Here is a 24,195-nt window from a genome sequence, read left to right on the forward strand (position 1 = left end):
AAAATCCATTGGCAGGTTTTCAACTATTGCTTCCCAGCACTCTTTTGTACTTTCCTCTTCCATGATTCAGTATGGTAATAATTTAGAGTTGCATGGAAATAATGCATATTTAAATTCACACATGCGGCTGAATTTCGTTTGATCAACTAGAATCGCTCTTCCTATTATAGCTTCATAGCTCAAGACACGGCAATAGCAAAGCACGACCAAGCACCATTTAAACAACTTTATTTGCAGCAATAGAACAGAACAGCAGCGTCTGGGTTTCAGAGAATGCTGGTACGAAGTGTACAAAACGACAAAAAAGCTCACAGTGCGACCTGAAATGTGTAGAAGCCTCAACAAGTAATTTAGTTGTGAAGATAAAAATATTATGCCATGTAGTTTCCATGTGTTTGTAAAACAAGTTCAATTCATTTGTCAGTACGATTTTTACGGACAGCTAAAAACAATGACTTGTAGTAGAAAAGCGAAACGTGACATATGCAATACGTTTACGTTTCAAAATATTTATAAATTTGTGTGACGTATGTCATAACACGTTGCCAGTCTGGTCGTTCTTTGGTGGTCATTTCGTCGGTGGTTAGAGTTGGATCGATTCCCACACTTTCGGCTGCAGCAAACGCGAGGCGGAAATTCTTGGCCTTAAGTACAACAATCAACATTTAAAGGTTGACCTACTCACAGAAAACATTGCACACTGTACATAATTCTATTGATCGATAAGACTTTTTAAGACAGATAACATTGTAACTCGTAAGCTTCGTATTTAAAGAATTAAACAGCGCGTTATTTACGAACATCATATTATATTTGTTACGACAGCGGGGTATTTTTCATATTTCCAGCAGACCTAGTATTTTAATGCGAACTGGCTCGAAGACTAAGCTGATTGATCGTACAACCCTAAGCGACGAGGAAAGAAAATTTGTAAACAATTGCTTCTAACAACAAATTGTCAACTGGTCAAACTTCGTAAGGCGTTATCCAATGCTCACCTGCAGTTGATTTCTTGCTTTTTCGTCAGCTGCGGCCATGTAAGTTTGCTGTAGCGATTCGTATGGAATGTGAGCAGGTAAATATGAATGCAATAAACCACACAACGCCAATCCATCCGACCAACTGCTGCTGAAATTTGTGATGTCAACGCCGTGGTAGTTCTGCGCAAAGAAATAAAAACATTGCAAGTCTTATTAAACAGTATTTCGAAAAAAATTGAAGTTAAGAATTTCTCCTCTAAGTTCAAAGTCTAAAGTTCTCCACATACCCTCGTTTTTTCTTGGCACCATTTCAATAGTGCGTTCCGTTTCGAGCCACCGTAACGTCGTGCGAGCGAAGCAAGTGGATCACCCGGAGTGGAAATGGACAAAGATCTCTGAGGCTTCGCCGGGGTACTCGTAGTAGTGGAAGGAACAGTCCCGCGTCGCTCGACCTTAGACGATGGACCAAAGCGATCGATTATATCTGAAAGATGATACTATAAGTTTAACTACGCTTGCTTGGGTTTAGGCGGACAACTGTTAATTAGAAAAGTCTAGTAAACTACCTCTTGTGTCCGACACAGCTTTTCTCGTGTCCGGCTTCTCAGAGTTTCGACGCAGCAATGATGAGAGCTGCTGTAAGTCGCCAGGCGAAACTACACACAAAAGTAAAAATTATTCTAAAATCTGCTCAGCAAAAAGCGAGTGGACTCAAGTCCATATAAGTGAAGCAACTTGCGTTACCGTTATTGTTTGTGCCGTCCGGAGTACCCGGCTTGCTGTTGACGGTAGAACCCGCGTTTGAATTCGACTGCAGTTTGCTTACAATTGACGGGTTGCTAGTCGTTTGCGTTGGAGATGGCGTAATTGACGACATCGAGTGGTGACGTGGAAGAGGATTTACAGTGGCCGTGATTGGGCTCGTATCGGTTCGGGCGCCATTTGACGTGCCAGTTTGTTTTTTTTCCGGACTGAAAGGGGCAGAGTCGGTGGCGATGATTGATTGGGAGCGATGCGGAGAGACCGGACTGGATGGTTCCGCGTTCTGATTGTCAAACGACTTGATCAGGCTTTGAACGCCGGGAGAGTTCTCGCTGGCACGTCGTTTGTAAGACTGAAATATATAATTCAAATTAATTTAATTTATCAGTAAGAAATTTAAAACGGCAAGTATTAAACATCAAAGGCAAAACAGAGAGTTCGAAATATTTAAACATTCCTAAATTGAAGATAACACTATGAAGCCAAATATTCAAATGAAATGTTAAATCGCTGCACCTCTCTCAAGGCCGAAATGTCTACAGATGAACGAGAAGCAGCCTGCCTTAGTGAAACAGCTTCCAAGATGGAAGCGGATGTTGCGGAGACACTGGATAAACGCTTTCTACGCAACTGTTCGTTTTCCACGCGGAGTTTGGTCACTGCTTCATCAAGCACTTGATTTTCATCGCGAAGACGGCCGACTTCAGCTTGAGTTTCTGTGGAGTTATTTATATGAATTCACTGCAAGTGCAAATGCTTGAGTAATAAATAAAACTACTAACATTTGCGTTTTATTGCAAAATCATGTAACAGAAGCTTATACAAACACACAATTTTTGACCGTGCAAATGAATGAAATTCCACAATATGCATTACTTATTATTTTTCATACGGACACAATAGACTTCTTTTTCGTAAATTCTACGTGTTGAGCAATTTTTTTCAATTACATACCTGCTTTCATGTCATTGGCTATCATGACGGCCATCTGCAAGTCAGCCTGAAACTGTTTCCATTCTTCTGACTGGTTTCGCTGTTCCTTCTTTAACTGTTGTATTTCTTTTTCAAGACGAAACCTCTCCTCCTAAACAGTGGATACGCATTCACTGAACAACCGGAACTTCATACACAAGAGAAAGCAGAAATGTCAATAAAGGAAATTACGAACCCTCAGGTCAGATATCTGATTTTGTAATCTTTGAATGGTGTGATTGTCATGCTTCTTAATAGCGATATGCTGTTCCACCGAATCTTCCATCACAAAAAGAGTTTCATTTGCTTCGTCCAGGTTAACTTGTTTTATTCTGATATCCTCCTGCAATCGATCAATGACTTCGGAAAGCTCCGACAAATCTTTCTTTGTCTGCGTACAGTCGTACATACCAACCAAATAAAAATATGATAACATAAGACAATTGTTAAATTCTCTTAAAATCGATGCATTATGACTATACCATCCTTCATTCAATCAATAAAAAAGCGCAGTACATTTAGCCTAAATGTTCTAACCTTTGCATTGTATGCTTCTTGGTCTTCTTCCAGTTCTGCTACTCTTGCATCAAGTTTCTCATTTTCAAGTTGACATTCTTTGTGGTCTTCTTCCAAACGTAGACATTTTTCTTTTAAATCCTGAAATATTCAATTGCAAGAAATGAACGTGAAACCACGCAAAATCAACAGGGGGGTATATCAAAAAATTCGTTATTCATAAAACATCAAAGCTTGCAATCAACCTTGTTTTCCTTTTTCAAAGATTCAATAAAATCCACATTTTCCTGGGAAACTTCTTGCTTGCTATACATCAGCTCCAAGCGATGCCGCTCATTTTGTAATTCTCCTTCGTACTTCTTCGACAGTTCTTTCTGTTCATCAGCTGAGTCTTTAGCTTCCTGCACATACACACGGAATAAAATTGTTATAAACACAGCACACAAAATTCTATCAAAAGCCGAAAAATAAATCTTTGGTTTCAGTATATATATATATATATATATCAAGTATCCTAAAAGGTCAATACGTCAAACTTTTTTCAAAATATACCTTTAGCTTTTTGTTTAGTAAAGATTTTTCTGTGTTAGACTGAGTCAATTCCCGTTCAAGGTGTCGCATTCTTTCTTGGAATGCCTCGGTGAGCTCTTGTGTTCCCTTTTTCTCATTTGCTGCGTCCTGCAAGTCCTTATTCATCGATTCCTGGATGTGGAGGAGCTGTTTACGTTCATTGAGAAGAACGAGATATTGTTGCTTCAGATCGCTGTGTTTTGATCCGTCAGTCATATGATCGGAGAGCAATGCCTGAGACACAAATAATTTGTTTTGAACTAAACCCTTTCCTTGTTTCACTACCTGTAGTTGCGAGTGAAGTTGCATAAGTAGTCCAGGTCAATTATAAACAATTGCTTGGATTTTGTTGTACATTTTTTGTTTGTCCTAATGGTTCAAAACAGTAGATTCTGCTTTACTATAACATGATCTTAACACAAAACTTTTCAACACTTACATCAAATGCTTCACTAACACGCATCATTTCAACCATTTTAAAATGACATCATTACTGAAGCTTCTTGAAAAATTATGCTTAGCACAAATAACAACTCAATCCTGAAACTGCAATGGAATTTATTGCACAGCCAAATGCAAGCAGATTAGTAGCATCCCCTTACATTGCTGAAATTTAATAACCAGGAGAGTATGTGCGCTCCATTTATATTTATACACATATGCCGGCATTTGTTCAAACAAAACTCTGTTTAAATTGTTGCTAATACTGAACATTCAGAGTTCATTGAACTTCCTACTTTACAAAGGTTTGCTGCATGAAAGACATGACTGCCTTTGCACTTCTGCAGGGACTGGTGATGATCTTAGCGTTCCGAGAAAAAACTGTCTTACACTAATGAAATGTTTTGAATATTAATTAATTAACCCTATTTAGTAATGCTTTCACTACGAGAGAAGTAACTTTTTTGAAAATATTTCATCGCCAGTACACTGAATCAGGAGAACGCATTATATTTCAATCAAATTTTACACCAACGCAACAGACAGCTACATTCGCCCTGCAAGACATATATAACATGACTGCAGTTACAATGCACGTTTCAATAAACTCATCACAGTTAACGTACACAAAAAATCTGCCAATTGCTGAACATTTCAAAAGTTCAGTAAGTGCAGACAGGAAACAAAAGTTGCCTGCGTTTAGCCCGGCCTGGGTGCTGATAGTATTGATTTGGCTTTTACTGGGAGATTATCCCAGTGCCTATTGAAACAACAAGCAATCAGATTTAATGGAAGTCTAGAGTTCAACAGGGTTCACTGTTTACATTTCGATTTCAGCTACTCAAGGCATCTTCTCTTTTTCTGTTATATCCTTTCAGTATGTTTATAAAAATAACATGGTCCTGCAGCTGAGTTTCCTTTCGTTAATATTGCATTCTGAGGCTACTTTGCTAAATGTAAGTAGAGAAGAGTGACTGATATGTAGGCTATTCAAACAAACTGAGTCACCTTTCAGCCTGCGCATATGACACACGTTTTGAGCCAAATGAACAGAAGACAGGATTACCCTTAGTAAACATACTTTGCAGTATATCGTACGTCTTCTGTCATATGTAACCTATATCGTATGATGTGGCTAAGGTTAATGAGAGCGTTGTGTGAACAGCGATCATGTTTATGTAATCTGTTACAAAAGTTATGAATCACTTTAGTGTGTGATAACCATTTTATTAATCGCTTCATAATTAAAGTGTCATTAAACGACATGTAACTACCCAGTAGGTAATTATATGTAATTACCTGCGTAATTACGAAGATGAATATATTTAAAGAGAACAATACACTTCACGAAAGCGGGACACATCAATCACTCAAAATTGGCCGATAACATAACACACAGAAGTAAGCTCTTGGTAAACGGAAATACTCACGTTTAAGTGTTTAGCCTCAGCAACCTGGTCAGCTAATTTCTTCTCCGCAACACTAAGCTCTTTAACAAGATATTCTTTTTCGTGCTGCAGTCTGTCATTATCTATTGTCAATTCCGGTACCGATTTTTGTAAATCTGTCAATTCCTGAAAAAATATATGCTGTATACTAAGAAATATTAATACCAACAGCGTAAAAACTAATTGCATGTCACTACTAACTGTTTGTGCAATAGACAACAAACATGCCTGCTCACCTGCACTGTAGCTTCCAGTTCTTCATGTGTGCTGATTTGGCTTTCTTCCATTCTGTGAATGCGTTCTGTAAGACAGGCCACAGTAACAGAAGATGCTTCACTGATGCAGTCTTCTGGTATCTTGTCATCACCGCGGACACCTGAAATAAAACTAAAATTAAAATATCTCGGATAAATGACTAAAAACAAATATATCTGCTTCAACCACCGAGTTACTATGATTATCAGGTTAGCATTACCACTTGGCCCATTAGATGATGTGGTTCCACTTGTGCTGACATCATCTAGAAGATTTTCTGTGGAAGTGGCACGAGACACTGATCCAGACTGCAGCATATCACCACTTGTAGTGGATGCTATGTCATCAAGAGATGAGCTTAATCCATCATCATTTGATAAAGTTTCGAGATCTGAGAGTTAGAACAAAACCAGATTCAATTAAATGTTTTCCTGGCCGACAACCAGAAAATACATGAGAAAATACATGAGTCCAGTTGTTTTTCTCACAATTGTCGCACCCTCACCTTGACGATTTTTTGAAAATGCAAAAACTGATTTATCTGCATCTTTTGCTTTTATTGAGAGCATCATTACATCAACTTGTTCACGCAATTTCATATTTTCCTCCTAAAGATTTATAAAGTTCAGTTTCTCTTCACAAACAACAATCCTCAATGCTTAACATGTGTATTAAGTGTATTTTTACCAAAAACAACTAGTACAGAATCTTTACATAAACCCTCATGTTATACTACCATAACCCAGAATTGGTAAAAAAATAAATTAAGACTAAAAAAAATTCAACATCCAAAAACTATATTTTAAACAAAATTTAAACTTAAGTAACTAATCACTGATAAAATGAAGACACATGTCACGACATAAACCTTGTCCAAACAGACCAAATGTTTGAGATAGCACTTGAAAATGACAACAGCAAAATGATTAACGTGCAGCAACCATATTAAAACATCATAATTTAGTTGCAATATTGCACATCCTAAGTTGCAATACACATAAAACTTATTTAACAAGAAAAGTGAATTCCCTTTTCATTGACACATCTTCTGAGAAATCAAATGCACCGAAAATATCCACTAGCAGAAAAGGTGATAAGTAGTTTATATTTGATAACGCATCGCGCTCTTGAAAATCCAGGAAACTATGACCAGAGAAAGAGCTATCTTGATGAATAAAATACTTCTACAATGCTTACCTGTATGCCCATAACAACAGAAGAATCAGCGATGGATAAAGGTTTGCTGGTGTGATGGTTTGCCACCATCGGTTTCATAATCAAAGCAAACTAACAGTAATTATCATCCAATATTGTGCAAAGCTATTACAACTTAATAAAACCACTAAACGTAATATATTTCATTACTGAATTATTAACATCCACAATATATAGGCCATAGGGATACCTGGCGGTAATCAATAAATCTCACATTTACCTATGTTCTTTGACGCGAATATGAATACGTAGGAAAACGCTACTTAATTTAAAAGTGACAAAATTACAGTTTAAACAAGAAAAGAACGGACGAACGGAAGCATGAGAGGAAAAGGTGTTATTATTAGACGTCACAAACTCCGCAAGTACCAACTGAAAACATTTCAGCCACCGACACAAACCGGCCCATTGTCAAGCATTCGTTTCGCCTCGATGAACGTGCTAATCCGTTCTGCAAGCGCATTCTAAAACCACGCACTAACATTTTATTTCCGCTTAGTCTTTGTTATTCATCTGTGTAGCACCTGGCGTATCAAAAAACTATTGTACACGGTCCTTATACTATCCGGGTAGGTCTCGGCTGACGGGATGACGAAGGAATTAATTAAATCGGATAAGAGCGGCAAGGATCTATGAAGATGAAATAACTTTTATTATAACATAAATGCTTGTCTGTTGTTGTGACTTACACAGAGCTCAACATGATGAAATATGGACAGTCTTAACCTTTTAACGCTAAACTGCTTCTACTTCAACAAGAGGGTATTTATTTAATCACGATATAGAAGCCTTTACAAACGTAAATGATACAGTACACGTTTTCCTTTATCGTTAGTCTCATTCCGTTTACGTGACTGAACTCTCAAAAATAGCTTTCCTACATCCGCGCTGCTGTCTAATTAAGGTTACTGAGGTTGTGCATTTTCATTCGAAATCGTGCTCATTAAACCAGAGTCAGTATATTTATTATGTTGAGAATAATACCGCATTATCGGTCATACTATGCTTTACTTTCGACGCCCGATTTGAAATGTTGATCTACCTGCCAATTACTCCGTCAACCACTATGTACCCTACATCACACGCACGGTTAGACACTAGATGACTAGACTATGAGTCTGCTGCTGATATGATACTAAATAACATACGCTCGCTTTTTCTAACAACTTTGGGTTGGAGCTTCTGGTAACTTGGTCTTTAGTTTTGTAAATTTCTATCTTAGTAAATCTTATAAAGTTAAAGTAAAAACAAAAAGCTTCTTTACCAGTTGGTCCAATACTAGAATCTTTACGGTTTCAAAAAAGAGGCCTAGCTACATTTTTCATAATAAGCGTATAAACACAATTTGATACCTATTTGCTGTCATTACCAAAACATCAGGCCGTGGGCATATCAAGCGTTAAGGAAACATGTTTAGGTCGTGTATGTCAAGTCGTACAGCGGGTGTCTGTGCTACTACAATCTATAAATACACCAGGCTTTCATCTTCTGTAGGTTTTCTTTTTTTCGCACAAAAATTTACATTTGCAAACGCTCTGCATTTTCCACCACACTCGCTGTTTCTATTCTGATACTAACGCAAATCTGACCTTTTATCTAATTACGTGAATTGCTTGCAGTATACCTTAGAGTTAAAACGTTTTCATGCAGTAAAACTTACAATTAGAACTTTGAATAGAAAGATGAACGATTTTTTACAAAAATTAAATTAAATCTTTTCCCTTGTGCAGCAAAAATTAGCAATGCCAAAGGGGGTAAACATCACTTAATGCACACAGAGAACTAAACCATTTCATGGCACTGCTTTTGCAAATTGAGTTACGTGCATCGTAAGTCAATATATATATATGCTGATGGGCTGACCACAAGAAGACCAGCCAACTACCCTATTCAAAGTAAATGCGACATCATAAAAGAGTAGTTAGCATCGAAGCAAAGAAATGTCCTAATCTCCTTGTCCTAGAGACTTTTTTCCCTTGAAAGCTATCAAAGGTGGTCGTTACCATACCACAGAGCTATTAACTCAGACTTGGAACCTTACACCAATGCCGCGAAACTGTTACAGTCCAAGAGTCACGTAACAATTTTACTGCATTGTGAGAACGGTGTGATGTGCCCCGGGGCGACAATGGGCGCGAAATTGGCAGTCGAAGCCGTCTAAATTTCTTTGTTTTTAGTTTCAACAATTCGCAAATTCAACGCGAGCGATCTACTGATAACAAAAACAGGTTGACTGAACCAACTCTACGTAACGTAGTCGATGATAAAACAGGAGCTGACAGCGAAGCGCAGCTGTGGAAACAAAAACAACCAAACTGACCAAATACAGATCTTAAACGTATTCTTAACTTCACATTTATACATAATCTTAATTCCATATGGAGTCATATCTTATGGGCGTCAACATCAATAATTGTAAACAATTCGTTTAAGAAATAAATAGATATCTAAATAAGAGTAAACCATTTCGGACATACCATTTCATTGCCTTTCTTTACTTCGGTGAAATGAAGTTCTCTAAAATCTTACTTGGCGGCTTGGACTATCATTCTAAGCTGGTACGCTTGCGACAGGAGAGATTAATCTGCTATTTTGGCAATAAAGGGCGGCATTTTATTCAACGAAAGAGAAAAATTCCGGTCTTGATTGTAAGCGGCGGCTTAATAATTAACTTATTTGCTAAAACCACCACTTTACGCGTGGTCCTTGGCGGGACTGGTTTCGCTAAAGCATCCTCTTTGTTTAAACTAGCTACGAAGTCGTCGAAAGTTATCGTCCTAATAATTATGGTCAACAAACTCGGTATTGATACCAGATTAGTGCGGAGTCTCTGGTTTACTTCGGATGAGCAGCATACGGGCTAAGACGTATACAACTGGATAGCAGTACTGTATGCGGAACTGAATAAAGCATAGGATAATCATGGACGATGAGTAAGAAAAATAGAACGCGTCATACATATTGCACATAACTGCCCTCAACTATCCCTTTAACAGAATTTCTAAACAAGGTAGCCGCTAAGGGTAACACTTCCCGTACCGCCTTATGCAAACAGAACTAAATACACATGGTTTTAACTTCAAATGTCATTCAAAGTACTATCAGTCTACGTGAAGTTCAGATATACCTACTGATCTACGAGCTAACAAGTTTTAAATCAAAAAAGTCAATAATAATATGCTGTATGACAACATGGTCGATGAGACTGGTCAGTGGTCAATGGTCATACTTTCATTCACGACTAGCAAGAAAAAACGTATATACAATATTGCTTCTACGACAAAACGAAAAACCTTACCTACACTATCTGTACGCAACGGATGTGCGTAGACTCTCAACACTAATGACGGTTGAAAGGCTGGGGGTTAGGTGGACAATGCATCAATCGATAGCGATTCGCTCCATCGAAACGTAAAGCTCTGAAAGGTCTACACACTGGTGCTACGTAATCTAGCATTGACGTCAGTGTTTTTTCTCTGGTAGCATTATTAAAGGCATTGAAGCTCGGAAATGGTTGGCAATTAAGATTGAATAGGGCTAATTCTGACGAAATACGCTGAGAAACCATCGTCTCAGTTTGCCTTTCGTGAGCAATTCTCACGCCGATCGTAAAAGCAACAAAGTAACGACTGAAAAACTTACCGCTACAACATATTTATCAGAGCTTCACGCTTTGCAAGCTGACAAAATACGAATACGAATAAGCAAAAAGGGAAAAATACGAACTGTACATTCTGAGTAAGCTTTCCAAAGACACTACTACTTTATTTTTGTGCGTTTGGGAATGAACTAGCTTTTTCAGCAATTGCCCAACTAAATGATTCCAAACTATTCATGTCATTTAATAACCGCTATTCCTCTGTTAGTATATATGGTAGGTGCAGAATAGATTATAATACTCGAAATAAATATAATTAGTATGCAGAAAAGTCGCAATTCCTCTCACAGATAAATTTCGGTCTTGTTCAATACAAATATAACAACACTTCACCCCATACTGGGCGACAAAGTCAACAGAGGTTTTATTTTCTAATCCTAAAACGCCTTTCTGGAAAACCCGACTAATCCCCCGGAGGAGTAAATAATTGTGAAGCAGTTGTTTTCTTGAAAAGTGATGACAAAGTTTACTTTAGTCTAGGCACGTCATCAATTGTCATCAAGAAATCAACACTTATGAGGTTACATTTAAATAGTTTCAAGACCCAATTTGATGCAGAGATTTAATTCCCGCTACACAGCAGACGTCATCGGGTTCTAAAAAAAAACTTAAAAAATAAACGGTTTAGCCAGGTAAACGTGACCTGTTCTACAAAGCGAATTGTTCAAAAACAACCACAAAACATTCGTACACGAAACTGACTAATGTTTACTAAATTTCCACTTCATCATCTTTGTGCAACATGAAAGCACGAAAATATTCATTAACAGCGGTGAAACTACACTTGAGCATTTATAAACTCCAACAAAATTCGAGGCATGCAATCAAGCGAAGCGCGCTCTATTTTTAAAATCGACCTGACGGTTATCCGGTTTGAAGTATTCAAAAGCATGCAAGGGCGGTGGTGTAATCACACTATAATGCATAGGTTAAGTGAAAAAATTCAAAACACGCTTGGCGGGGGTGGCGCTCATTTTACAAACATTTGCCTACGCTTCGCTCTTTGCAGTGAGACTGACTGCTAACTACAAAATAATATCCAACTTTTCAAATGAATTATTTGAAATGAAAGTACGTTTTTCTACGGCCATCCAGCATTTCCACATGTCATAACGTGTTTTGGTTTTGTAAATAACTGTGTAGATACATCTGGACAAGATAATACCTACGAGTACGAAACTAGATACTGTTCGACAAAAGACCTGCTGTGCTCAAACCAACTACTCTACCTCCCTACCCAACGCATAGCACTTGCTTTTTGCTGACCTCTTCATTGGGCAAAAACAACAGCACTCTTAGGCTGTGTGCTACATCATCAATTCCACATTCTCAAATTTTATCGAATAACAATAGGATCAAAAACAATGTTCCTTGATTGTCAAAACACAATCAACTGTTCGTAAATTGAAAATATCGCTTTTATAGTCACAGCCTTTTTTTGTTCTACGCATGTGCACTTGGCTAATAACTGCTGGCAGTAAAATACTTCATTCCCTGACAAAGTGCAGACCTGCTACGAAGAATGAGAAAATTACATGTTGCTTTGAATTAAGTGGCGGGCTATCTTTAGCAATAAGAACAAAATTCACTTATTTACGTAACTTAAAACTGCGTTGACGTTAAGTTTCAAAGACGGCGAAAACAGGTACTAATTGACAACGAACTCAAACGAGTTTCGCGCATTAAGTGAAATCAATTGTTTCCGTTCTTGCGTAACCTAGTCACTATCTGTCATCGTTGCGGTTAATTTGCACAGTTTCGATGAAAGGTGGGTACTGTGTATTAAACTACGCCACTACGGCATGTGCTTTTCAACGTAAAACCTTTGAAAGCATGTAACGCAGAGTGAAATAGTTACGTGACGTATGCTGGAGAAAGTCCTCGTCACGCCAAACGCAATTACATCATCACTAAGCGTGATATTGTATGCCAAGTGCAGATTCCTTATTTGACATGGTTTAGAGGCCGGCTCATGTGACCTTATCTAGATACCAGCGTACTTAGTGTAAAATAGAGCATACTAATAGTATAGTTTTCATGCAATTAAATCTTAATTATTCGAAAATAAAAATAACATACCGTTTTTCAGCTACTAGCGACGATCAAAACGTTCAAAACAAATAGGAGGAAATTCCCTTCATGTTAAACTTGTTTTTTACACAAAAACTGTATTGAAAACTTCACAACTCTCGCAAACAATAACAGTAACAAGATTTTTTTCACAAGTTATGCAGAAAAATATATCATATTATGTCCAAAAATATGTCAAAACTTTGGCGGCAAGTGTTACGTCACAAAGGAAATTCACCGTTCGTCAGAAAATACTTGCTTGCAATCCGGAAACTTCCAGCGACTGGTATTTTGCTGCGTTTTCTATCGAATGAGAAGTTATGCAAAGAAAACAAGGTACAGTAGTTAGCTGCTATCTCTTCAGAATGTTGTACAAAGTATGTCTTGTCATCTACTGCAGACAATTTCCAGGGCATACGCTATACATTAGGGTCCTACACCGCTTGGCAAATAACCACCAAACAACAAAAACCTGATATCACGCTAACATGTTCTCAGACTGTATATTGTTCTAGCTAGTCTAGCTACGTGTGGCTGTAAAGCATTTTGCATTGTGCTGAGATCTATGACCTAATCCTAAATACAGTTGGTGAATTTCGCCGATACAAACTACTTCGCGTGTGATGAGCACATATTTCATAACCATTGTACTCACATAACCTAGTCCGACCAGAGTAGTAACCGATTTAAGTCAAATTAATGAACATTAATGATTTAACGAAAGATATATCATGTATTAAAAACATATGATAGATCAACGAAATCAAAAACGGTTGTAAAAATTGCTCATTAGTAGGGATGTGCCGCGAAGAAGATTATTCGGGTTCGTGCGAACCCGAATATCATGAAGTTCGACACGAACGAATCCCGAATCTATTCGTATTAGAACCAAACAATAAAATTTCCTCCAAAAGTCTTGCTTCTAAAATGACGTAATCGATAAACAAATCGCTTTCTTTCGAAAATTAGTGTTTAAAAAACGATCGAAAAAGCAAAATCGTTAGGAAAACGACCTTCATTGTAAGTACTGCTGACTTTAGTTTAGCATTGTCGGGAAACTAGATCATCATTTTTTACGAAAGTCAGTAAATTTATAAGTAATATTGTATTCGGGTTCGCCATTGTTGGTATTCGTGTTCGCCCGAATTTTCCATAAAGGCGATATTCGGCGAATCTATTCGGGTTTGGGTTCGTATCGGCCTATCCCTACTCATTAGTAATACCTGTATGGCTGTATTGCAATATATGACTAACTAAAATAGTCAGTACTGTCCGCTTTTAATGTACTCTTTCGCCTCAATCTAACATACAGCTGAAGGTTTCTCGGCACTAACTGATGAGTCCACTGGCACTGGACTGAGAGCTGGTGACGTTCGCCGTTTAAATACTCAAATCACAGCGATTACTTATGTCAAGGTACTGTTGTATTGGAACTATCACCTAAAGCGGCTGTTTGATAAGAAGGGTTAATAGACCTATTAAATAGTTGTGACGGATAATTCGTTTAAGATGCGCACAAGCTACTTAACCCGGTCAATGGGGGTCATCTCATTGTTCTAAAAAGATGAAGATATACTAGGAGGTGCACAAAATGGCATGTCATATCGTAAAATTGTATACTAAACAAATCCCAACTTGCAATAACAGATTAGAAAAGTGAGTCATGGGTAAAACTGGTAAAATCTGGTTAAATTTGCGTTGAGAAAGAGGTTGTCACCTCGTAAGAACCTCGTGACATCCTTGTGACCAGAATTCAGCTGTTTCAACAAATAAACGTGAAAAGAGTCAAATTTAAGTGACTAACTTCGTAGCAAGTACTACATCCTACACAATCCTGTACGGACATCTAGGACCAACCGACAATGCATGCATTAAGTCATCTGTAGCATGGAATCTATCGGCAAGCTAAACTAAGTTGCTCGTCAGTAATAGAATACTTATTTACATGCTCTTTAGTTCAATTTTAAAAATAAATACGAAGTAGCATTTAATCAACCTTCCACTAAATATATCTGGTATGAAAACCTGTTGCTTACTTAAATAGCATAAAATGGCGCAAAAATGATCAACTAACAGATTACCACAAGCACCTGGTCATTTAACATTACAAATACGAAATGAACTTGGCGATGGACCAAGATTGCACTCGATATTTCCTTCATGATTAGCTGTACCATACATAAAAGTAATCAACTTAATTAAACAGCACAAAATATAACTTCCGGCTTACTTGCGCTATGTCAACACAATATACATTTACAGCCTTGTTCCAGGAGGTACAGAAAAAATGTTATATGCAAACAGTATATACCGGTAGTATATTTACTATATTATCAATGCAATGCATTGAAACTTCACAACTGGAATTGAATCTATTTTAACATTCAACTACAAGCGTAAAAGTAGGTGGTGTTTTTAAGAATGAGCACACTTGTTGCAAAACTTAGTTTATATTACCATGCGATAAAATGCGTAATATTAAGTTCAAAATGCAGCACGAATTTAACCCAAAGTGTCCCTAGCGATAAAACCAGCGAGTCAATCATAGTGCAGGCAAACCATAACGGCCCCACACCAATAAACAAGTCATGCTTAACGAAAAATACGAATCACTCAGTGTTTGCATTGCGTTAACCTATTAAGAAAAACGTCAATGCATCCGATAATTTTCGTAGCGCCAAAGCCTTTTCAAACAACTCATATAGGTTAGAGTTCTCCCAACAACGACTACTCCAGTTTTCATCATCATAAACAAAAACAAGCCTTAAAACAGAATCCGGGAAAGCAATTGTGGGCTATAGGCCTCGTATTGTTAGTAGAAGTAGATGGATAACATATTCCTTACCTGAAGTTTCCTAAGTTGCTGTTGCATGTCTATCACCGCAGCATCTTCATCGTGATCGTGATCGCGATCGCGAGATGCAGCCCCGTCGGAGAGTTTGACCAAAGATGCAAAGTCTCCTTTTGGTGAAGAGCCGTTAGCGGAAGAAATTTCCTCGTCCTCCTCCTGATGTTGCTTGTTCAGAAGATGCATCATGTGGTCGAGTTTGGTCTTAAGCGACCTGGCAAGAGTAGGCTCGGTTACCAGTGTATACGTTTGTTCGGGATATACTTGTCGTCGAGTTAGCATAACTGACGCTACTGCATCAAATCTTCCTGTGCAAGTGCAGGTACTATGTAATTAACCATGTTATCGGTTTCATAATTCGGTTAATCATAGCGCTATAACGCCACCTAGGCTCTGTCGAAAACATTTTCAATTGCGTTTCGCACACAAGTTGCCATACTTGATTTCCGAATCTTTGTTCTTCGCCAAGGCCATAAGGTCTTTTATTTTTGTCTCTAACGATGTTTTCTCTGTATCAGTTTTTGGTTTTGAAGCTGTGTTTAAAAAAGGGTAAATACTAAATAGTAATTTGCAAAAACAGAAAGTCTGAGTACGCTAATTTCCAATAAACCAAAAACATCTAATGTAGGCCAGGGCTTGAGGACGCGGCAAACTGATCATTGATAACTATGTTAGCCACTAAGCATAATCTCAACAAGAAAGGTTGCCCTTGTAGTGTATGAACTTTTACTTCAGTCAACATCACACTGAAACATATGAGTAAGCTTCATTCGGGCAGTAATAAAGTAATAAACAAATCAAATAACTCTAAAAGCTACTGTACAGTAAATAAAACTACTTAGATACGAGCAAAATTAATAAGAAACAAATACGACGTGTGATTATGACGTAGAGAATGGAAAATTAGGTAATAAAGTGATAAATAAAGCAAATTATAGCTGACAGTGAAAAAATATACAATGACAAATTTAAATCAAGTACTGTGAAAAGGCCAGAGTTGAATAGCTTTTTATCTTTTATAACATGTTCTTTAAAAATAATATCTTGTAAATTTGTTTGCTTTGTTCTTTACTGTGTTTTTGCCCTGATGTAACTCACCTTGTTTGTCAGCGAAACGTTAGCTAAATTAAACTTATACACTAGAAGAGCGACCTTGTTTTGATGACAATATGATCAACCAATGCCTTATCGTGATCAGATGTACGCTAAGGAACACTTGCAACAACTTTTCTTTTTAACACAGAGTTACACTAATTTTCATGGCTCTAAGTTACGAACCATCTTTAGTGCGTTTGCTTAAAAGCGACGAACTTCGGCCGCTGGATGATGCTGATGCGCTGTTAGCTTTGCCGCTAACGGGTTTGCTTTTATCCCGAGCTTTTTCATGTTTTTGACTTTCTTTTGACGAGAGTGGTCTCCGCGCATGCGCAGTAGTGCTTCCTGAACCCGCACCTGAAACAAAGACGACGTATTTATTAGGGAATACATTAAAATGAAATAAAGCTACACATTAATGAAGGAAGATGCCATTATGCCAATCATTATGTGAAATGAGCTTCGAACTGTAATTCAAACCCTAACTGCAACGAGAGATCGTTTGAAAAAAATACAAGGGCAAAAATAAGTATCAATAAACAAACGGATTAACGCGCTAAAAGCAGGTTACACACCTTCCTTCAATAAAAAGAAACCATTTGCTAGAAATAGCAAAATCAAGGAAAATTCGCGCCTTTCTGTGGTGCAATACGAACTGCAAACACAGCATAGGTACGAAGACAAAAATCAGGTTTCAAGTCTTACTTTGCATTTTATGACGATAATTCTTTGGTTTCATAACAAAGAACCCGGGCAATGTTCGCAAAGGGCTACGACGTACAAACCACGCCTTAATTGAGCGCATACAATCCTCGAAATAAATGTCAGTAACCAATTAAGTTGCGCAAATAAATCTTTTCAAGAGTATATGTTAAAAGCCTAGCTTGTCAAACTGACGCCATAAATCAGCTTCAACCTATACGACATGATATTCCTTTTTGTACTTTTAATGAATGCAATAGATACTAATACCATGGATAATAATATAATCAATCGATCTTTAACAGTCGCCTACGGGCGTAGCAGAACGCATGTCAGTTAACACAACGGTGTTAGGCCTACAGTTGGCCTTGCTCGCCTCTCTTGAACTGAATTGTACCAACTACTTTTACACAAACGCAACGTGGAAAAACAGTTTGATAGCGGCAAAGGAAGAACTATATAAACATCAATGGGAAGTGAATGTTTCCTGAATTCAAATCTATGGCGCAAATAACAGTGCATAAACAACATGACGGTTTTTGGAAAGCTACTAATTTGTTTTTCCCTACTTAAGTTACTACAAAATACGGTTTGCTTTCGTAAGTGAAACCACAAGAGGGTTTAATATAGATGTAAGACTACTCCCACATCATATCGATCTGAATAACTTCGTGAAATTTTAAGCCTTATCGCAGATACCTTGCTATCAGGTGGAAAGTGCCAGTTGAGCAAACGCGTTTCAAATCGGTAAACTTCCGACGTTCTAAAGATACAAAACATGCCCGATTTGTAAGCGAAATCAGAAATAGCTATTTTGAAACATAGTTCTGTTTACTAGGGATGTGCCGCGAAGAAGATTATTCGGGTTCGCACGAACCCGAATATCATGAAAGTCGACACGAACGAATCCCGAATCTATTCGTATTAGAACCAAACAATAAAATTTCCTCCAAAAGTTGTCAAGTCTTGCTTCTAAAATGACGTAATCGATAAACAAATCGCTTTCTTTCGTGTTTAAAAAACGATCGAAAAAGCAAAGTCGTTAGGAAAACGACCTTCATTGTAAGTACTGCTGACTCTAGTTTAGCATTGTCAGGAAACTAGATCATCATTTTTTACGAAAGTCAGTAAATTTATAAGTAATATTGTATTCGGGTTCGCCATTGTTGGTATTCGTGTTCGCCCGAATCTTCCATAAAGGCGATATTCGGCGAATCTATTCGGGTTTGGGTTCGTATCGGCCCATCCCTACTGTTTACTAAGTAACATAACATAATTTGTCTACGCTAAAACATACGAAAAGTTTACGCAAGCAAAATGACTGTATTGCTCCACTAGTCTAGACACTTTGTTCTAAATATTAGTTAACAGCTTAAAGTTATGATTAAGTCAACAAATGCCATAATACAGTAGCTAAATTACCGACTTACGCTATTCTGCTACAGCCGTTTGTCAAAACCTTGAATTAATTAATTATTTTTCTTTGCGTTCTATGGTAAACTTTTGATGGCGATAACACAAATTCAACATTTTCATGAAAACCTTTTCCCTTGAAAAGATACGAGATAACATGAATCAGAACTTCAACTTAACTCACTTATGATCTTTGGTGAAAAACATCTTTTAAACATGTTGGCATGCACAGGTCTCAACTAACACCAAGCTCAAAGCAGTTCAGGTAAAAATGAGGCATGAAAAGCTATAGCCGGGAGAATACATCAAAGTTTGCCACAATCCCACGGATTTTCTTGCTCAAGATAAGCTTAATGCTGGCAAACCACAGGTCTCTTCAGACGGGTTTACTCACAGGCTGTTTAAGTCGCCCTCTTCGACAGAGGCTGGCGGTTATTTCGAAGAAAACCGCCTGTCAGTGTGACAGCAACGCAAGCCGTGTGCTTGACGGCTCACAGTTAATGAGTAACATAAAAAACTCGGGACTTCAGGACGTCCACAGGCTAGCTTACCTAAAAACTTAGAGCGAACGACTTTCCGAGCTGTCTGACGTAAAACTAAAGAGTTAACTAAGGAGCTTTGCTAAACTACAAAGAAGAGATAGCGAGCTGCCTTCATGGTTTGGCGATCGTGATAAAAACAACCCGCTGGTGAAAGTATTTTTTCCTGAAACTTTATTTTGAAGCGCCGAAGTTAATGAACCAACGACAAAAGGAAGCGATACGACCATCTTAAACTCTGAGGGTCGTTTTTTTAAAAAAAAACATCGCAGTGATAAATCTGCATGTATCCCAAACTTTTTGACAAGTGCAACAAAACCAGAAATGACGACCATAAAGGCGACCTCCTGTCGTTAAATGGCATCTCAGAGGCACCCCGAAGGCTTGCATTTAGACCAGACAATAAATTTATGCCGAGTGTAGCTTATTTACATAAAAACAACAGACTGACGGAGATAGAAGAAACTACACACGAATCGATTTCATCAACTGGCGTCACTCGGTATCGTTAAATTGAGTTTATGGTTGCTTAAAATAACTTCAAGGTTACGCGTTCGCTCTGATTGTTTCATTCAAGTTGCATATACATCAAGTCATAAATCATTACAATCTGGATGTCTACACGGGGCATAACAACATGTTATGTTACAGTAAACATGTATCAGTGAAAGTGTGAATCATGTAGGGTTAGTCGCGGTGAGCTTGATGTCACTTCAACAAAGTACAAGGAAACTTGGAAACTGAAATCAATGTTGACAATGAGAACAAAACGAGCTTAATCACTTGTACGATACGAATGTGATTTCGATACTTACACATAAGGTTGTCAAAAGTCAAAACAGGAATTTAAATAAAGTGATAGTAAAATGTCGCTGTGGTAAGAGCTCAAGCTTATTCGATCAAAATACATTTATAACCGAAATTAGAAAAATATTAAAAAACGGCTTTGGTTCAATGAGGCAACATTCCTTTGGTTAATAAGGCGTTCAAGGACGCGTGGCAAAATCTCTTTAAAACAAAGCGAAATTTCCGTATTTTGCTGGTACCTAACAATATCGACGTTTGCATTTCGATGTTGCTAAAAAGTTATAAAACTTCAACGGGCAAAAGAGCTAATTAGAAAGCTACTATGTCCAAGCACAATAATTTTATTGTTTGATTCTTTCACTCACCGCAAAACGTATTATTGCGTAATATATTTGTAACTGACAGACTAAACGTTACGGATTATATTAATTGCTAGAAGTATGGCATTTGAAACATCTAATCTAACAAGGCCGATCAAGCATTAAGTCGAAGCCAACATTTTTCTGACAGGCAGTCACGAGAGATTTTAAAGTTAAAGCACAAAACAAAACCGTGGCAAATCAGCTTGAGAAGTTTCTTGCGCGTAGTATTTTTTTAACTTTCGTCTTGAACAGAACGCCGATTCAATTCAGACGCGGTTTTAGCCCATCTAGCGGTTACAATCAAGAACGTTGTATTTGCAATGACGTAAAATGATCAAAAAACGTTCAATTTTTAGAACTAACTTCTAACAATTTAAGTCAAACTTATTTTCCAGTAGAAAGCCACGATAAAACAAATTAATAGCATTTTGCCAAACCAAACGAGGCATATCGCTTCCCTACACGTGTTTCATACATCAGTCAAGCCTTTGAAATGAACGACATACATGCCAATAAAACCAAGGTATTTTGGATCAAAACTGCTTGCCAACAGACAAAATTCTGGGTCATTTACCAACAAAATATGACCAGGCAAGCACTGACCAATTTGGCAGTTGTTTGGCGTCAGTGTAGACGGACCAAAATGCTTGGCAACATCACATTGATTCATAGCTAAGGAGTTTTCAGTTATTGACACTACAATATTTACTGATAGGTAGGACGCATCATAGCGTGTCTGTAAAAATCGTTTTATGTAATAATGAGACCATCGTTATAAAGAAGAAGGTAACATTTGAAGACAGTGACATTTTGAGGTTCACTTTTTTTAACATAGATAGAGAACATAAATTAAATTTATAGATAACAAACCAAGAAAGAAGAGACATATGTCTATTGAGTAAATGGCATGAGACTAACAATTTGACACAACTTCATTACATCTTTTTACAGAACAAAACAAACTTTCTTCACAACAACATTAGGAAACAAAAAATCAGAACAAAAGTGAGTCTTAGTAGCAAAGTGTCTTCAGTTACAAAACACACTAAGAACAAACACTAGAGTCAAAACAATACAAAATATTATTCAGTTACTGTATCATACATTAACATATTTCTTTCTCAGTTATATTGATCATGGTTGTAATTTGACCAAAAAGTCTAGATAATAAGAATTTATATTTTCAATTGTTTTAACTCTTATGTCCAGTCTGCATGTGAGACTGATTTTACGATACTAGGTTATAATGCTGGGCTGTACGTGAGCAAAAATCAATACAGAGCAGTATAACTTTCAAGTGAAGCATGTGAATCACCAAGTCAAGTACAGTACTATAAAAACCAACGAGCATTATAAGCAACAACTTAAAAGTGTTGACACTTAAGTATGGACCTCCGAGTGAAATTAAAATTGTAACGACGTTCATTGCATTCACTGTTAAATGTAAGCAATATACTCAGGGTTGTCCTTATTTTAAAGGTCTGTGTCTTAGAAAATATTTTTGTCCTTTTTTCTACGAAATGTCCTTATTTTCACTTGCGTCCTTATTTTTAGGGCAGAGGTTCGTATTTTGGGCATTTGACACCTTTAGTATACTATTTTGTACCAAAGAGATACCAAAATTAAGAACATGCAGATAGCGTCTTTTTTTTAGGAACATTGGTTGCTTTCTCCTGTTGTGCACTGTTTAAGGTGGTGTTCGTCTTTCGTTTCCTAGCCGTGCTTATCTTTGAGTTGAGACCAATGGCAAACGACTGAATATACTTCTTTGACTGAGAAAATCTTTTGTGTTCAAGTAACTGAATAATGAATCTATAATATAATGTATTCACTCAAACAGAAACTGCAACTTCTAATCATGAGCACCGCGTTCAGTTTTTTTTTTTATTTGACTTTAATTTTAAATTAATGAGCTTCCTGTGTATACAAAATCTTTGTTTTAAATGTGAAGCCTACTAAACAGTGAAGTCTATTTATATGACATAATGCCTAAAACGTTGACAAAATTATCATACAGTATAAAGATTACTGTAATATGTTTGCAAATAAAGTTTCCTAACTGCTTTCCACAAGATTATAATTTAAATCCTGAAACTCCCTACCATTCACTACCATGACAATATCATATTTCATAATAATAATGATATGTCGCACAACAAAATGATTATACTGTATTATCTCTATTATGGTAGAAGTAGACTGTGTTACGCAAAACATGGCATTAAGCCCTGCATCTAGACTTTAACTTCACACAACAGCAAGACATTTAAAGGTTCTTATATATATGAATACTCATAGCACAGTTTTTCTAAACTCTTAGAAGAATGCAAAAAAGCACAATATGATAGCTTGTTGATAGCTATATCAGCTATCAGCAAACCACCACGGCAGAAATATTAGTTAAGTGCAGGTAGAAACTGACAAACTAAAAAAATAGCATATACTGTACTACAATAAAACAAAAAACTACCTGGAACATATTTGTTTTTACTTGACGAGCGTTCTCTGGGCTTTGTTAAATCTTCTTGGCTTTGAGCTTTACCTAGGCAAAATATCAAATTTGAGACATAATATATGCACCACTCTCAAATTTTTTGGCTATATATACACATTATATATATATGTTTATAAGTAAAATCTAGCAACTTAAGTCTATACAGTATGCTTGACACTTCAACACAATAGCACAAAATATCTCTAATGAAGCCAGAAATTTTACAGTGCCATACTAAAACCTTGAATTTTAAAATAATACTATGGATTCAAAAAATATTATTTACTTCGGCTTTGCAGGAGAGAGGTAGAACTACTTGTCGCTCCTGATCCGGTTAGACTGGATGCAGCTCTTGCAGATGGTCTCACATTTGCTTTTAAGGGTAAATTTGATGATGTGGAAAATCCAATACTGCCTGTTGTTTTGGCAAGTCTTTTTGTGGCTGACATCATAACATATATAGTACATTTATTTCTTATAAATATTCCATTTTCACCTGCAAACATAATTAATAAAGTAGAAAAAGAAATTTAAATAACGCAGTTAAGGTGATTTGCTTCAGCAGGTTGCCTCAATGAAATTATTTTGCTCAAGGTTTGTTTTATTGTAGAACAACCTTCTCTCTCACGGTTTCTCAAAATAATTCAACAGATGGTGTGGAGAGGGTCTACAGAATATTAATAATTAATTGATTCATGTTTTCTCTTGGCTCTTAAAACCTTAAGACAAAAACAAGACAGCACCGTTATAAGAGTTGAGGCTATAAATATCAAACAACATGTTTACTGTTCAGCCTAATGTACGGTATTTTTGTAGATTACACAGTACTGTATTGTCAAGTTTTCCCAGTTGCTTCAAAATTAATGACTTACTGATACAAAATTAATTTCGATTCAGCAAGTTAAAATGTTTTCCTTACAGAGTAGCACTTTAACAACAAAAAGTAATAAACTTAATATTGTTTGACTCAAAATCTGCTGATACTGTAGTGGCAAATAACAGTGATTCCCAAACTTTGTAAACTGGTGACACACAAAGTTATTTTAGA

At 37.0% G+C, this 24,195-nt stretch overlaps 1 protein-coding gene across 5 annotated transcripts; it reads right to left on the reverse strand.

The window, feature by feature from the left end:
* Nucleotides 1-211: 211 nt before the first annotated feature.
* On the reverse strand, nucleotides 212-23,659 carry LOC143461553 (cytospin-A-like). 5 transcript variants are annotated; one of them, XM_076959302.1, is made up of 20 exons: nucleotides 23,434-23,659; nucleotides 23,124-23,195; nucleotides 17,014-17,187; nucleotides 16,175-16,268; nucleotides 15,733-15,949; nucleotides 6,450-6,552; nucleotides 6,165-6,335; nucleotides 5,926-6,065; nucleotides 5,672-5,815; nucleotides 3,783-4,034; nucleotides 3,476-3,631; nucleotides 3,252-3,371; nucleotides 2,911-3,105; nucleotides 2,697-2,826; nucleotides 2,259-2,458; nucleotides 1,725-2,094; nucleotides 1,547-1,636; nucleotides 1,268-1,464; nucleotides 999-1,160; nucleotides 212-644 (listed from the first exon to the last, which is right to left on the reverse strand). In XM_076959302.1, exons 1-20 carry the CDS (start codon nucleotides 23,651-23,653, stop codon nucleotides 495-497), a joined length of 3,357 nt encoding a protein of 1,118 aa, XP_076815417.1. In that variant the 5' UTR covers nucleotides 23,654-23,659; the 3' UTR covers nucleotides 212-494. The 5 variants fall into 5 exon arrangements, with proteins under 5 accessions (XP_076815417.1, XP_076815420.1, XP_076815419.1 ...); XM_076959305.1 differs by lacking the exons at nucleotides 23,124-23,195; nucleotides 23,434-23,659 and adding exons at nucleotides 18,232-18,295; nucleotides 19,130-19,563; XM_076959304.1 differs by lacking the exons at nucleotides 23,124-23,195; nucleotides 23,434-23,659 and adding an exon at nucleotides 19,130-19,570.
* Between the last annotated feature and the right edge of the window lie 536 nt (nucleotides 23,660-24,195).

Source organism: Clavelina lepadiformis, chromosome 6 (genome assembly GCF_947623445.1).
Source record: "Clavelina lepadiformis chromosome 6, kaClaLepa1.1, whole genome shotgun sequence".
NCBI classification, from domain to species: domain Eukaryota; kingdom Metazoa; phylum Chordata; class Ascidiacea; order Aplousobranchia; family Clavelinidae; genus Clavelina; species Clavelina lepadiformis.